Source organism: Vigna unguiculata, chromosome 10 (assembly GCF_004118075.2).
Source record: "Vigna unguiculata cultivar IT97K-499-35 chromosome 10, ASM411807v1, whole genome shotgun sequence".
NCBI lineage: Eukaryota > Viridiplantae > Streptophyta > Magnoliopsida > Fabales > Fabaceae > Vigna > Vigna unguiculata.
Genome location: NC_040288.1, coordinates 35,277,509 through 35,293,810, shown reverse-complemented (window position 1 = coordinate 35,293,810; position 16,302 = coordinate 35,277,509). Strand labels below are relative to the sequence as shown.

Here is a 16,302-nt window from a genome sequence, read left to right as displayed (position 1 = left end):
TATGAGAAATTTACATATACTTATTTGGTTTGTAAATATATACTTATTTTGGTTGTATTCTCCATGTTAAAATTCGATCGACTTAATCCCAATTAAAATTCGAACAAATTGGTCCAATCAAATTTCAGTCGATACAGTTTTGACCGAAATTTTGATGCAAATTTTAGAAAGTTTAATTTAAATATCTTTTATAAAATGTGGATTTTAGATTTTAAATTTAATTTAAATATGTAGATATAGATTTAAATCGTGATTTAAATATTTAGAACTAAATTTTAAAAATATACAAATTAGTTATATATTAGTGTCATTTAAGTTTTATTGATATCAATTTAAGTCGATTTTTTTTGTCATGTCTAAGTTTTTAGACGCTACTTATACTTCTTGTATAATTAAATTAACATTTTTTTAATCATTTTTTTGAAATTATAATAATTGCTTTTATAATTTGTGTAGGTTGAGTCCGGGGTGCGGACTCCAATGTTGCAAAAATTAAGAGGAGATTGAAGGCATAAAAAAGTGGATGAAGATGGATGTGTCCTTATTTTATTACGTGTGATTGTGTTTTCAAGAAAAAAAGAAAAAATAATTGTGTGTTCTACCTAGTTGAAATGGATGAGTTCCTATTTTATTATGCGTGATTGTAGGTAGAACAAAACAATTTTTTTTTATATGAAATACATTATTATTTATTAGGTTAAAATACCTTTTTGGTCCTAATTTTCGTCAAATTTTTTGAAACAAGTCCTAATTTTGGTTTTGTGTTCAAATAGGTCCCAATTTTCGTCAATTTTGTTCAATTGGGTCCTTTTTTGCTAACACCGTTTAAATCATTAACGGCCATGAACAGTGACTGCCACGTGTCATTTCCTGGTTTTTTTGAATTTTTTTTATTTTTTTTTTTATTTTTTTTTTATTTTTTTTTTAAATTTTTTTAAATTTTTTTTTAAATGTACACGTGTCAACCCAGGAGTGTGCCACGTGTCACTTTGTGGTTTTTTTGAATTTTTTATTTTATTTTTTGAATTTTTTTTTGAATTTTTTTGAATTATTTTTTAAATGTCCACGTGTCAATCTAGTAGTGTGCCACGTGTCAAAGTTAATATTCTATATTCAATTTGGTCCTATATTTGTTATTTTTGTTCAATTAGGTCCTAATTTTTGTTAAGATTAATCAATTTGGTCCCTATAGAAGATGTGACCAAATTTAATTTTTATATCAAAGTTATAATGATGTGAATTTTAATATATTAAATAAAGATATTTAATAAAAAATATGAATTTTAATATAAAAATTAAATTTGGTTTTAATTTGGAAAGGGACCAAATTGGTTAATGTTAACAAAAATTAGGACCTAATTGAACAAAAATAACAAATATAGGGACCAAATTGAATTTAGAACATTGACTTTGACACGTGGCACGCTACTGGATTGACATGTGGACATTTAGAAAAAAAATTTAAAAAAAAAATAAAAAAAATAAAAATAAAAACAAAAAAAATTCAAAAAAACCAGGAAGTGACACGTGGCAGTCACTGTTCATGGCCGTTAATGATTTAAACGGTGTTAGCAAAAAAGGACCCAATTGAACAAAATTGACGAAAATTGGGACCTATTTGAACACAAAACCAAAATTAGGACTTGTTTCAAAAAACTTGACGAAAATTGGGACCAAAAAGGTATTTTAACCTATTTATTACTATGTAATATGTGAGATTATAAGAGATGAATGGTCACGAATATTGAGTAAAGGTGAAGTAGTGACCTGTCGCTAAATATTGACTGCATTAATTATGTGTACTTATATATGCTGATAAAAAAAAATGTTTGCTTATGTTCATTTGCTGTTGAAATGAATTAAAGTTTTTATGAAATTCTTTGAAATGAATTAAAGTTTTTTCATCCACCTTCATCTTCTTCTTCGTCTACTAAAATTGTTTTTTCTATTTTTTCTTTGTATTTTATATTATTAAACATAGATTTTTTTTTGTTTGAAATTATTATCATTATTAGTGAGTATCAAAGTAACACAAACAAATTAATATTAAAAATATATTTTAGTTAGACTTAACTTAACTAACACTAAATTAAATAAATTTTAAAAAATGATATTGCCACTAAAATATTTTAATAAAAAAATTAATTTAAAAAGTAAATGTTACTTAGGGTCGATCTTCAAAAGTAAATCCTATCAAATTCCCGTTTAGAGTCTTTAGATATACAAATCCCACTCTACTGGCTAATTAGCATTGATTGGTCAATGCTAAATTTTTGTTTTCTCATAGTGAATATTTCTTCTTCTTAAACTAACTTATATTTCTTCATATAGGTGATATTTATGGAGATTAATTTTGATCTTCTTCAACACCAAATCCCTCCTAGCAGGTTTTGTAGAACAAAAAATGATTAGTTATTATAAAGTCATAAATATACTTGCATGGTTTTGATGAATCTCACCTACACAACTTATAATCACCGACAGTTATTCAAATCATGAAATTTACATCTGACGTAAAAATACTAGACATAAAAAATACATGGTGAAACTTTTGTTAATAGACGGAAGTGATTTATGTCAGACATCGTATTGTTTGAAAAACAAATCATTTATGTTGGACTTTGTGATCTCCAACGTAAATTATATGTTTTACATAAGTGAATAAGACATCCAATGTAATTTTTTATATATATAAGAACTAGGATTCTCCTCATCTATCGCTATATGTTTTATAATGAGATACCTCTTGGTTTGGTATATTTATTACTTTCTTGAGGGTTGCGTAGTTGAATACCAACAACCATCTTAAAATAAATTAGATGTTTAATCATTCATTACTTTATTAAGTAGGTGGAACGTTGCATCATGTAACAATATTCAAATCGTTCTAACTAGTCATGACTGGATCTGATAGATCTAACTAATGTTTAAGTAAGACAACATGTTTTATTATAACCAAATACTCATTATTCTCTCAGCTGCATTATTATTGGTATGTTTTGAAGTGAATGAAGTGATTGCAGGAGAAAGAATAGTGCAGAATTCTTTTTCTTCCATTCTGAGAGCTCTCTTTGAAGCTTTCTTTGAAGTCTCTGGTTGCTTTAGGTTGCCCTCATACTGTGGTCAGGTAAACACTCATGGAAACTTCATACTTTGTATTTGAAGTTCAGGTTTCTCACTATCTTAGTAATATCTTTTTCATTTGTTGATCTAAGCGAAGCATATTAGGCACCAAGTATGTTTAGTTTATTTATCATATGAAACGTTTGCGCCTGGAATTTTACACTTGGTCTACCACAACTTTACTCATATTTCCAAATACAGTCTTTGTTCTGATTCCTACCCAAATTCGTCCGGCAACCATTGTTAAGAAAAATCACCGTATTCTTGAAATATTGTCCGTTTTGGAACGTTTCAGCTCTGTCATGGATTTGTCCTTAAAAGGTGTCTCAAAGGTCAACTTCCCTTACCCTCGACTGGGGCTTGTTCTGGTATTCCAATAAGTCCCACTTTACTTAAGAGTCGAGGTCAAGCGCAATTTAAATACTCGTACCTCTCTATACCCTCCGAGGTGCTTTTTAAGGACAAAACCGTGATGAAGTTTCATGCTGCTTCAAAACGGACAATACCTCGGAAACGCGGTCCTTGTTCCTAAGGACTCCAAAATAACAGAATTCAAAATGCTCCAAAAGCAGATAATACCTCGGAAACTTGGATCGGAATCGGAACAATTTTTAATTTCATTAATTCTAAAACTTAATAAAAAAACTTGAAAATATTTGAATTTGATTTAGATTTATATAATATTTTGCTTTTTAGTTTTACAAAATTTTAAGTAAATCTTTTAGGGATTACTAAATATGTATTTTTTATTTTAGTTTTTTCAAAATATTTTGTTGCACTTTCTTTTTATTAACAATAACTAATACATAAATAAAACAATATAAAACATTAATAATGTCTTAATCCATGTTCAATATATATATATATATATATATATATATATATATATATATAATATGAATATAAAACCTTTAAATACTTGATTTTTTTTAAATAAAAGATCACACAAATAAAATCACTCTTCTAAACAAAAATTAAAAAGTGAAGTCTTCTGACCTTTGTTAACCCAAAATATGAAAAGATCATATTTATACATATATTCCATACCAGAGTCTATTTCTACTCAAATCAATACACACAAACATATTTATACAGTGTGTAAATCTGATAATCTATAAGCAACACACAACAATAGATTTACCCAACAAAAGAATAAGGTCTAACCATACTTTTTTTACATTGTAATGTTTTATAAATAACACAACTATAAAAATAAAAACGAACCTCCCTTTGAAAAATCTAGTGTCAGGTATCTCTAACATATCCTCAAAAACAACCTGCATGTGAAAAGTTAGAATAAAATTTTATCTTGAAAGGAGAACAAAGTTCCTTGACTATTTTTAAATATAAAGAAGGGAACATGACAAACGCAATACCTGGGTTAAGTACGTGACAATAGTTGACATAATTAATTTTTTTATGCTCTTTATTCATTTTAACTAAATAACTGTAATTTAAATTCTTCATTTTACTTTATTCTTATTTAATAACAGACGCATAATTGTTTTTAAGGCTACAAATCTTTCAAACGAGTTGAGTATGATGATCCAAAAAGGTATTATAGCATAAAAAAGTAAGCCCTATATTAGATTAATTATTAACACAATCTTTTATTACAAATGGATAAAATGCATCGATCAACGAAAATATTATTTCTCGATGCTCACACGCTATACTGAAACTTTCTCAAAAAAAGTGCGTGAAATATGTCTTTTGACTCAATCGAAGAAAGCTGGTGGGAATCATTTCTGTTAATTCTCTCCTCTTTCTCACATGCTATCACTATTCTGTTGCAGTGTTGCTCGGTGTAACAATTTGGAACCGTGGCAAGCAAAGGCAATAATAGCAACTTAAGGTCATCCAATTCAATAACAGAGGTGCCTTTTGTAGCTTATATAAATATAAGTATCAATCTATCATTTTTTATTTCGGTTTTTTAGAAATTTGAGCCATACAAAGATATTACGTATACAAATATTATGAAGTTACCAAATAATAACTTGAAGTTTTAACACAGTAAAAAACTGTTTTTTTTTTTTTTCTTAACTCAAAAGTTTCAACCTTAAAAGCAACACAAAGCTTCCTTTCCAAATTCATTCTCCTCTAGAACCTCCATCTTCTTTATTTAGCTTCTCACTCTCATTCCATCATCTTTATGAAGAGAGGTCGGAGATGTGATCGCAGCAAGACCGTTTTCAAATCTAACTGAACAAAACATTCTTTCGGGTAAGTTAAAATTTCAACTCTTTCGATATCCAAATAGTTTTGGGCAATGTATGTGATCTTCTTGGTTTGCATTTATTTCTAGAGTCTTTATTTTCATTCTTTATTAACCAGTAACCCTTTTCTGTTTGGTCCGATCATTTTTACGTTGTCTCTATATCGAGGTAGAGCTTTATTGCGAGTTTGAAGGTGACTTCGGTATTCTTAGAATTTTGAATTGTCCTTTGATGGTATGAGAAACTAGTCTTTTTCTTGCTTACTGAAATTATGTGTGTTGAATTTGTCTTAAATGTGTATGATCACTGATTACACTTGTTTGATTTTGATATCGAGTGGGTTTTGATGTTTGATTTGTTTTGCCACTGACATTTGGTTGACTGAGATGATTATAAATTGTATTGTGTTATGATATTTAAGCGGTTTGATTTGAGCTTTTTTGTGATACTTGATTAATTGCGTTACAATCATCCAATCTTCTATTTATAAGGTCTATTTCGAACCAAACAATAATTTTTCACTAAAGAGAAGATAAAATGATTTGGATTAGAAGATTAGGTGGCCTAACGAAGTCAAATCAGGGGTTGTATGCTGATACGACACTAGACGGTATCACAGGACTGCACGGCGCCATTCGAAAAACGTAAATTAAGGTGTTCCAAAATTTGATACTAAAGATCTAATTATTATTAGAGGAACATTTTGTAAGCTGGACGACTTGCAATGGCTGGACGACTTGCACCTGCATCGACGAGCTTCCGATAATGGTCGGCGTCGCCGCAGATAGTACTGGCAGGGCAAAGGATACAACCGTGAGTGAGAGGAGTAGGATGCCTTAACCCCTATATGAGAAGACGAAGGAAGAAATTCCTTGGGTTTTCTATGTTTAAAGAAAAGTAGAAATCCTGTGGTTTTTATGTTTTAAGCATCGGTTTTTTTGTATTTTGGGTGGATTGAAAGTCAAAAGGGTTAAATATGTTTTTGGTTCCTCAAGTTTCAGCCAAAATTGGAATTAGTCCCTCATCAAAACTTTTAACTAATTTAGTCCTTCATCTTTCAAAATGTGTGAATTTAGTCCTTTTAACCAAATTTTGTTAAGTTTTTTTGACGTTTCAAGCACATTTCATGATAGTATTTAAATTATTTACACTGTTTGACACATTTTTGTTTCAATGTTAACTTAAATACTATCATGAAATGCGCTTGAAACCTCAAATAAACTTAACAAAATTTGGTTAAAAGGACTAAATTCACGCATTTTGAAAGATGAAGGACTAAATTGGTATAAAGTTTTGATGAGGGACTAATTCCAAAATTCACTCAAACTTAAGGAACCAAAAACATATTTAACCCAAGTCAAAATTGTATAAATGAGTTTCTTCTTTTTTTTCTTTTGTCAGAATGGATTAAGTCGTTAGTGTAGAGGACGACATTGGGAATGAAGTCGTTGTCCACCCCATCGGTTTATTTATTTATTTTTTTTAAAAAGGTAATGTTGTCCAAGTTTGTGCTATTGACAAAAGTGAAGTTGTCCCCACATACATAACAACTTCACTTTTTCAATTTTTCTTTCGTAAATAATGAATTTTGATTATTTTTTACTTTCATGGCAAAACCGTGATGATAAGGACTGATGTCCTCATAAAACTTTATGCACCAAGACCGATTTCTATTTAATGAAACCATCAAAACCGTGCGCGTCAGGACCGGTTTCTATTTAATGAAACCAAAACCGTTCTCTGCCACACCGGTTTCCAATTAATGTAAGAATAATTACAAATTCAAAAAACATTAATAACTGATAAATTAAACAAAAAAAAGGACAAATAACAAAAATTAAAAAAGAAAAAAGAAAAAATAATCAAAACTGAAAAAGAACATAAGCAAAATAATCAAAACCCTTGAATTAAAAAAAAAGGAAAAAAATAATCTGAAATATTTAAAAAAGTGAAAAATTTGAAAAAAAAATTAAAAATATTTAAAACTGAAAAGTTAAAAAAAAAATAAAGTCGTCATGTTAGAGAACGATTTCACTTTTCAATTAAATAAAAGTCGTTCTAAAATACAACGACATTACTTTAAAAAAAAAAAAAGCAAAACTGGTCTGGGAAGGACGACTTCACCCTGAATGTCGTCCTAAGTCGTCCTCCTCCATAATGACTTGATTCTATTTAAAAAAAAATAAACACACATTATTTTACAATTTTCTGATCAAAGGAACCTGATTTTTACAATATTTTGGTCAAAGAAACTTGAAATAAATAAAAAAAAAGCCTTTAAAGATCTGATTCCGTCACATGCCGAATTAGTAAAGAGAAATGAAATTTTTTTTATCATAAAATATAAAATTAAATTAAAAATAAACATTTGAGAAGTGTTCTAAACCTTATAAAAAAGAACATATATCACTTAATAGATTAGCTTACCATCATTACTTCAACAATCAAGTCCGACAAAACAAATGATCACGATCTATGTCAATATTATGATCACTAACTAAAAGACCATAAATATGCATCTTTACCAACACACCTAAAACTGTACATGCCAATAACAGCAACCAATTCTGCTTCTGTAATCAGTGACTGCATAACCAATTCTCCTACTGCTTGGTCTGTTTCGTTATCCCACCTGCTTTCTTATAATACTCCATATTCTTAATCATAGTTGTAATAATGATTAGCATAGGCATAGTCCCTAATATTATATTCCCCTTACTCAATTTATGCAACCCCACCACTGCACTACATTAATATCTATTATATTATAACAACGTATGCAAGCAACGTGTAAGAGGGAATTCCACCCTTGACTTGATGCAGAGCAAGAAGAATGTGGTTAACGCTGGAAGCCTGAACATGAATTCCTATGCCCCCAAGTTAAAAGTCTACAAGAACCATATTGATATGCCTACAACAACGTACCACTCATGTACCTTCAAGCTATTCTTTGTCTTTCTCTACCTTGAATACCGATATATTTTCCTTTAATTTTATGGTTTTCCATCTTCCCCTGACTTAAGAGTCCTGGCTGTCTTAAACATAGATCCTTTTGTAAATAGAAATGGAGTTGGCTATGATCTTGAGAATGAAGTTGCCATAGACCCTCAACGGAGATGGATACTTGTAGGGTAGATATGGTTTGACTCTAGTCATGATCAGGCACTTGAGTGCCACGTGGACATTGTGTGGGATTTAAGGTAATGTTATCCTATCTAACTCCAAATTAAAGGCTATTAGTTCATTTTTAATGTTTAGGATGATATTACTTAATTATTAGAGAGAATTTTCCTCACCCCTAGTGAATCTAATCCCATTAAAAAAAATTATTTGTTATGGTTTTTCACCTCTCATGATTGATATATGCAATGAGATAATTTATAAAACTAAATTGTATAAGAATCTTATTTTGAGATATAAGTGTTTAGGTGAAGCGAATATGATTTAAGAAGTTAGAATCATAAGGAAAGGTGATAGTATTACTATCTGAAAACTATTCTTGAGAAACTTACGAAAATTTATAAATTATAAATGAGTGAATATCCCTTATGATACTACGAAAAATAAAGAAAAGTATATTTCTCAACCTCAATATGCCCATATAATTGGAAGCTTACTGTTTTTGATGACCCTTCTAGACCATATATTGCTTATGTAGTAGGTAGACTGAGAAGATATACTTAATATTCTAATTAGGAATATTGAGATGCACTTATGAGATACTTAAGAGATTAAATGGAATATGCCATTGAATATAGTGGATTTCCTATTATACTAGAAGGGCACAATGATGCTATCTAAATCTCTGATTCAGACGAGACAAAATCCAATTGTGGTAATAGGTTCACACTTGGGGGTAGTGTGATTTCATGGAGATTAGTCAGGCAAACAATTATTTTTAGATCAAATGACTGATAATAAAGTTGAGTAGTTGACGAACTTCTTAGCAAACATTCCACTAGAAATGAGAATACATTGTGATTGCCAATCAACAGAAAGCTACTAAAGAGTCGAACAATTTCCATTGAGTATGTGAAGTTTGAATGGAATCTAGCAAGTCCCTGGTGTGACACAAGCATTGCCAGTGGCAAGGCAATGCCGTGTGTTAGTGTCACTCATCAAATGTCATTGTATTGATTTCAATTTAGTTTCCATTTATGTCTTCTTAATTCAATTTAGCCACTACTTATGTGTTTATGATTCAATTTTGTCCTAATTTTTTTTAATCCATTTTTTATAAAATTAAAACTAATTAAGTATAAATATTTTTATAAAATTAAGTACTGATATTTATGTTGTTTCTCTCCAATTTCAAACAAAATTTATTATTTGTATAAATATTATACTAATATTTTTTATTAAAAATGATTTTTTAACATATTATATTGTTGTATATTATTAACCCATGTTATTTTAATTATTACTCTTTCTTTTTTCAAAATAAAATAATATTGTCTCTCACTAATTTTAAACCAAATTTTTTATTTGTATGAATGTGATACTAATTTTTTTTATTAAAAATGACTTAATAAAATGACTTTTATTACTAAATTTTAATATAGATATCAATACTTAGTTTTGTAAAAATATTTATACTTAATTAATTTTAATATTATAAAAAATGTATTAAAAAAGATTTTAATTATTAAAAAATTGTGTCAAAATTAAATCAGACACGGAGAGGATTGAAAAGTCATTTAACCCGATAGTGTATACGATGCTCTCAAAACATTTGTCAGTGATCTTCATAACTATGCTCTCGAAATATATGTCAAGGATCTCAAGATTTTCTTCATAATCTGACTTGCTGGCACTGGATTTTCGTTCCTGTCGAGTTGATTGGTCACCTTCCCTACTCGAGTTATGTACTCGGTTACCCGCTCTATGTTCTTCATCTTCAAGCATTCAAATTCTCCTATGAGGGTTTGTAGCCGGACTTGTGTGACGCAGTCGCTTCTTTTGTATGCAACCTCCAAAATCTTCCTTTCTTCTTTTGAAGATGCAACGTTTGCAATCTTCTCGAAGCCTGACTCGTCCACCACATTGTACAATGAGTACAAAGCTGATTTATTTTTCACTCACGTCTTTCTCAATGCGGCAACCTCCGTCTGGTTTTCGTCTTCCACAGATTCTTGGTAGCCACTTTCCACTATATTTCATATGTCTTAAGATCCCATAACTATATTTCATATGTCTTAAGATCCCATAAGGGTCTTCATTCATAAACACCAATTATCATAATGGCACGGTCATATCATTAACAACTTTTGTCATTACTCGTTTTATTTTTTTTAAGCACTCAAGTACACACTATTTTTCTCACACGGTTTTAGAGCATAAGAGCTCTGGTACCACTTTGTTTTTTATTGAACTGTGATTGGCTTTTAAAATAGTCGTGTACAACATATAAATAACCACCATAATCACTAGCCGAATATAATAGAACAACCCAATATTTCAGCAATCTAAACTATCCGATATTTCAACAATCTAATAAAAACAAACTACCCAAATCTATTATTTTAAAGATACTGCACTTATGTTTAAAATAAAATAACCTAATTATTAATTTAAGATTATCTAACAGATAGGAATGTTAATTTTGATAGCCTTGGTGTAAAGTTTGGTATACTAATTACCATTGGTCAAACATGAACGTTCTTATTGTTCATCAGCTAATGAGTTAACTTACTATCTTGCATTTTCAAGGACGAATTTAACCATTTACTCTCCAATGACATGGTGATCAATTCAGCCCTGGGGGTAGCAATATGTGCTCTGCAAATTACGATTTGCTTGGAAGGTTGCAATGATAAATCAAAACCATCAATTTTATTAAAAAGAGGGTCCAATGTATTTCTTAAAGCAAATACTAACCATTGTCTTAGCTAGTATTTGGCTTTATATATATATATATATATATATATATATATATATATATATATATATATATATATATATATATATATATATATATATATATATATATTCAAAGTTTAATATCTTACTGTTTTAAACTTCTCATGCTTTTTTGTTTTGTAAACCGTGGTTGCTTGATTGAATATATGCAAATGTACTTGTAATTTTTATTTAATAAAATATATTTTACTTTTCTTTTGTAATCACTTGACTGATCTGTTTCCACTATGTGTTTCGTTGGCAAAGAGATGTAGTTGAGGAGGGTACCAGAAAAAGAAGTTCAAAGTATGGATACTGTGTTGAAAATATTTGATCCAGTAATTGAGTTTGTGCGGGATCATGGTATTAATCAGTTGACCTACATTTTTTGTTACACGAAAAATTTTAAGGAACTAAATAAGAGAGTTAAGCGCCTTGGAGAAGAAAAAGAGAGGTTAGATCGTCAACGTGGTGAAGCTAAAAGAAAGGGTCACATTGTTGAAGATAGGGTTGAAGAATGGTTTGAGGAAGTGGGTGAATTTGAGATTAGGGTTGAGAAGTACATGAATAATGCTGGTCACAAGAAGACAAGGGGTTTATATTATTTATTTCCTTACTATAGACACAAACTGGGCAGACAAGCAAAGAAGATGGAACCGGAGGCTTTGAGGCTAAAAGATGAGTGCCCCAAGGATGAAGAAGTTTCCCATGCAGAGAATGTAACATCTTTTGATCTCACTTCGTCTTATTCTGGCTACATTGAATTTGATAGTAGAAAATCCATTGTGCAAGACATAATGAGAAAACTTAAAGATCCCAATATGAAAATTATTGGACTCCATGGAGCACAAGGGATGGGTAAGAGCACTTTAATAAAAAAAATTGCTAATAAAGCTAAAGATGAGGGGTTGTTTGATAGGGTGGCTGAAATAGATGTAACTGTCAATCCCAATCCACTCACAATTCAAGCAGATATTGCACACGTGTTAGGATTGCCATTAGTAGGGGAAAGTGAGAATGTAAGAGCTGATTATCTAAGGAGATGGTTAAAGACAGAAAATGTGAGCATCCTTATAATCTTGGATAACCTTCATGAGAGATTAGACTTGAATAGGTTAGGGATTCCGGTTGATCTTGATTATGATTTAAGAAAGAAGAACGAGTTAAGCATAATGTCAAGTAACCAGGGTACTAACCCAAATCCTGGCGGCGACGCACAGGGTACTGGCGAAAAAGTCCTAAAAAAAGGAAATTTTCTTGGTGATTATAAGGGATGCAAAGTTTTGCTTTCTTCACGTGATAAGAAAGTATTTCGTGATGAGGTTGATGTTGAGTCAAATTTTTGTTTAAAGGAATTAGATGGCAATGATGCCATGATGCTGTTTGAGAAGGTGATTGGAGGAGGTAATAAAATGTCTATGCCTAAAGAAGAAATCCAGAACTATTGTACAGGGTTGCCCATAAGAATAGTTACATTTGCAGTGGCATTTAAAAACTGGATTGAGTCAGAAAGCAAACCTACACTGGCCAAATTTAAAAAGCAAGGTCTGGTTGAATGGCAAAAGTCTTCGGAGACTCCTAATAAGAAAAAATATGACCTTCCAGAAAATAAGGAACTCAAGTTCATTTTCTTACTTTGTGCTCAAATGGGTCACCTACCCCTGGTTAATGACTTGGTGAAATATTGCTTTGGATTAGGTATATTTGAAGGGGTCTCTTCCCTTAGTGCAGCTCGTGAAAAAATAAATGAATCGATCCAAGAGCTCAAAAACTTGAGTTTGGTGTCATACGAAAATCCTAATATCCATTTCCATATGTCTCATATGGTCAGAGATGATGCTTTAAGTAATGCACTCATGGATCACAATATTTTTGCTTTGAGAGATGGAAAACTAGATGATTGGCCCGAACTTGAAAGTTGCATTTCTATTTCTCTATGCAATAGTGACATTACAGATGGGTTTCCTCAAGTCATAAATTGTCCTCAACTTAAATTTTTGCAGATAGAAACTAATGAACCATCTTTAGAAATACCTGAGTGTTTTTTTAGCAGAATGGAAAATTTGAGAGTTTTAATATTGGCTGGTTTTCATCTATTAAGCTTACCATATTCAATTGAAGACCTATTGAACCTCAGAATGCTTTGTTTGGAGCGGTGCACTTTGGATTGCAATTTATCAGTACTAAGAAAGTTTAAAAAATTAAGAATTCTTAGTTTCTCTGGATCTCAACTTAAAAATTTGCCAGTTGAGCTACGATATTTGGATAAGTTGCAAATGCTAGACATCAGCGATTGTTTCAAACTGAAGATTATTCCACTAGATCTTTTTTCTAATTTGACGTGTTTGGAAGAGTTGTATATACGAAAAAGCTTGATCAAAATGTTGGTGGAAAAAGGGGAAAATAAAGGTCATAATTCATTTCTTTCTAAGCTAAAGAATTTGCATCAATTGAAAGTGGTGGACTTAAGCATCCCGTGTGTTTCAATTTTGCCCAGTCACTTATTCTTTGACAGGTTAAAAGATTACAAGATTGAAATTGGGGACTTTGAAATGTTTTCTGTTGGAGAATTTAGGATGCCCAATAAATATGAAGAACTCAAAGTATTGGCATTGCATCTAAAGGACGACACTGATATTCACTCCCATAAAGGCATAAAATTGTTGTTTAAAACAGCACAAAGTTTGTTTCTGGGAAAGATATGTGTTCAAAATGTTGTTAACGAGTTGAATATAGACGGATTTGAGAATTTGAAACACTTATCCATCATAAGTAACAAAGATGTTGAATATGTCAATTCAACAGATTTGTCTAATTATGTGAACATTTTTTCCAATTTGGAATCTCTATGCCTCTGCAACATGATGAACTTAAAGATGATATGTCGTGGTCCAATTACACTTGAATCATTTGCCAAATTAAAAACCATCAAGGTTGAGATGTGTTGCCAATTGGAAAGTCTCTTCTCCTTCTACGCAATTAAAATTTCTACTAGCACAGGAACAAGTGAGATTTTTAAATGTAATTCTAACATGAAGAAATTTCTAGCTAGTTTAGAAATGATTGAGGTTTGTGAATGTGAATCTTTAAAGGAGATCCTTCAAATACCACCGGATTGTGTTAAGGATTGTGAATGTGAATCTTTAAAGGAGATCCTTCAAATACCACATGATTATGGTAAGGTTGAGTTTCTCAAATTACGAACTTTGACTCTCCAATCATTGCCATCATTTACTTGTTTTTATACCAAAGTGGAGAGATCTTGCTGGCCACATTTGACAGAGGTTCAAACTACAAATAGGGGTCTCACAGAAATTTCTATTGAACAAGATGGCCACAGTGACAATGCGCCTCCTCTTTTTGGTGAACTAGTATGACATTACATATTTTTCATACTATTTAAATAATTAGCTCATTTGTTGTAAACATATTAATTGTGTATGTGTTTACAGGTTGAAGTTCCAAACTTAGAGAACTTGAATTTATCCTCACTCAACATCCATAAGATATGGAGCGATCAATACTTGTCAAGTTTCTACTTTCAAAACTTGATAAAGTTAGCTGTGAAAGATTGTGATAAATTGACACATCTATGTTCATTACCTATGGCTAGCAGTTTGAAGAAGTTGAAAAGCCTTGTCATAAGTGGGTGTCTTAAAATGGAACAGATTTTTGAGATTGAAGGAAGTAGTGAAAACAAGGTATGCATTGGTATAAATAGTTTTTTTGTTTATCTTTTATACGTAATAATTGTTTGTTTTCATTAAAATGAAGGTTTGTGTCTTTCCTAAGCTGGAGGAAATCCACCTTAGCAAAATGAATAGGTTAAAAGATGTGTGGCAAACTAAAGTGAGTGTTGATTCCTTTTCTAGTCTCATTTCTGTTAGCATTGAAGAATGCAATGAATTGGACAAGATTTTTCCGAGTCACATGGAAGGATGGTTTGAAAGCTTGATTAACTTGAAAGTTTCTAAGTGCAAATCTGTGAAAGAGATTTTTGAAATCAATGATTCTCAAGAAATAGATGCATCTGGTGGGATAGCCACAAATTTGCAAGTTATTCTTCTAGAAGAACTCCCAAAGTTGAAGGAATTGTGGAGCAAAGATCCAGATGGAATTCTCAACTTTAAAAAACTTCGGACTATAGATGTAAGTTATTGTCATGAACTAAGGAATTTGTTTCCAGCTTCTGTGGCAAAAGATGTACCAAAGCTTGAACGCATGTCAGTATTGTATTGTGAGAGGATGATGGAAATTGTTTCAAATAAAGATACATCAGAAGCTGATAATGATCATTAGAGTTTCCTGAACTAACATTTGTGAGATTGTACGGACTTCCAACCATGAAGCAATTCTACAAGGGGAGACATCCAATAAAGTGCCCAAAGTTGAAGGAATTGAGTATGGGCAAGTGTACGAAGCTTAAAACATTTCCACAAGAAACAAGTGATGAAAAGTTTGTTTTCTCGACTGAAGCGGTAAGCAATATTCCATCTTTATCCGAGTTTCATAACCAAAAAGTTCAATCAAACTTTTATGATATGCCAGAGAATAAAAGAAATGTAATGAAAAATATGTAAAAAATTACAAACAAAAGAAAATATATGAAAACCAAAATAAAATTAATGATTGTGTATGGTTGAGTAAAATAAAAGATAAATTAAGTTAAAAAATGACTTTTAGGATTGTTTAGTTTTAAAAGATAAATTAAGTCATTAATTATTGCATATATATGCACACACATAATTGATTTTACTCTCCAACATTATTTTTTAATTAATATAAGTTGAAATTCTGACTGGTTAATAAAAAAATATTTTAAACATATCTTCAGAGAAAACTATAACATAATTAAAAACGAGGTTTAAGTAGTACTGTTTTATTTTCTACACACAGGATCAACCTTTGGGATTTCTAAACTCATTTTTTTTCTTTTAAAATCTTACATTAATACGTCCATGACATTAATATAATTAAATGAAATTCTGAGAGTGAAGTTCCTGTTTTAATTCATGATTTAAGTTTTTTAAAGGACAAACAACCAGACGAAAACAAAAACCAT

At 30.6% G+C, this 16,302-nt stretch overlaps 1 protein-coding gene across 12 annotated transcripts; it reads left to right on the top strand.

The window, feature by feature from the left end:
- The first annotated feature begins 2,957 nt into the window (after positions 1-2,957).
- On the top strand, positions 2,958-15,848 carry LOC114165794 (probable disease resistance protein At1g61190). Of its 12 annotated transcripts, none has more exons than XM_028050377.1 (6): positions 2,958-3,127; positions 4,920-5,000; positions 5,289-5,349; positions 11,508-14,611; positions 14,693-14,941; positions 15,015-15,848. In XM_028050377.1, exons 4-6 carry the CDS (start codon positions 11,549-11,551, stop codon positions 15,537-15,539), a joined length of 3,837 nt encoding a protein of 1,278 aa, XP_027906178.1. In that variant the 5' UTR covers positions 2,958-3,127; positions 4,920-5,000; positions 5,289-5,349; positions 11,508-11,548; the 3' UTR covers positions 15,540-15,848. The 12 variants fall into 12 exon arrangements, 2 of the variants coding, with proteins under 2 accessions (XP_027906178.1, XP_027906177.1); XM_028050376.1 differs by having other exon boundaries at positions 5,285-5,349; XR_003599789.1 differs by lacking the exons at positions 11,508-14,611; positions 14,693-14,941; positions 15,015-15,848 and adding an exon at positions 11,052-11,234 and having other exon boundaries at positions 5,285-5,349.
- The last annotated feature ends 454 nt before the right edge of the window (positions 15,849-16,302 follow it).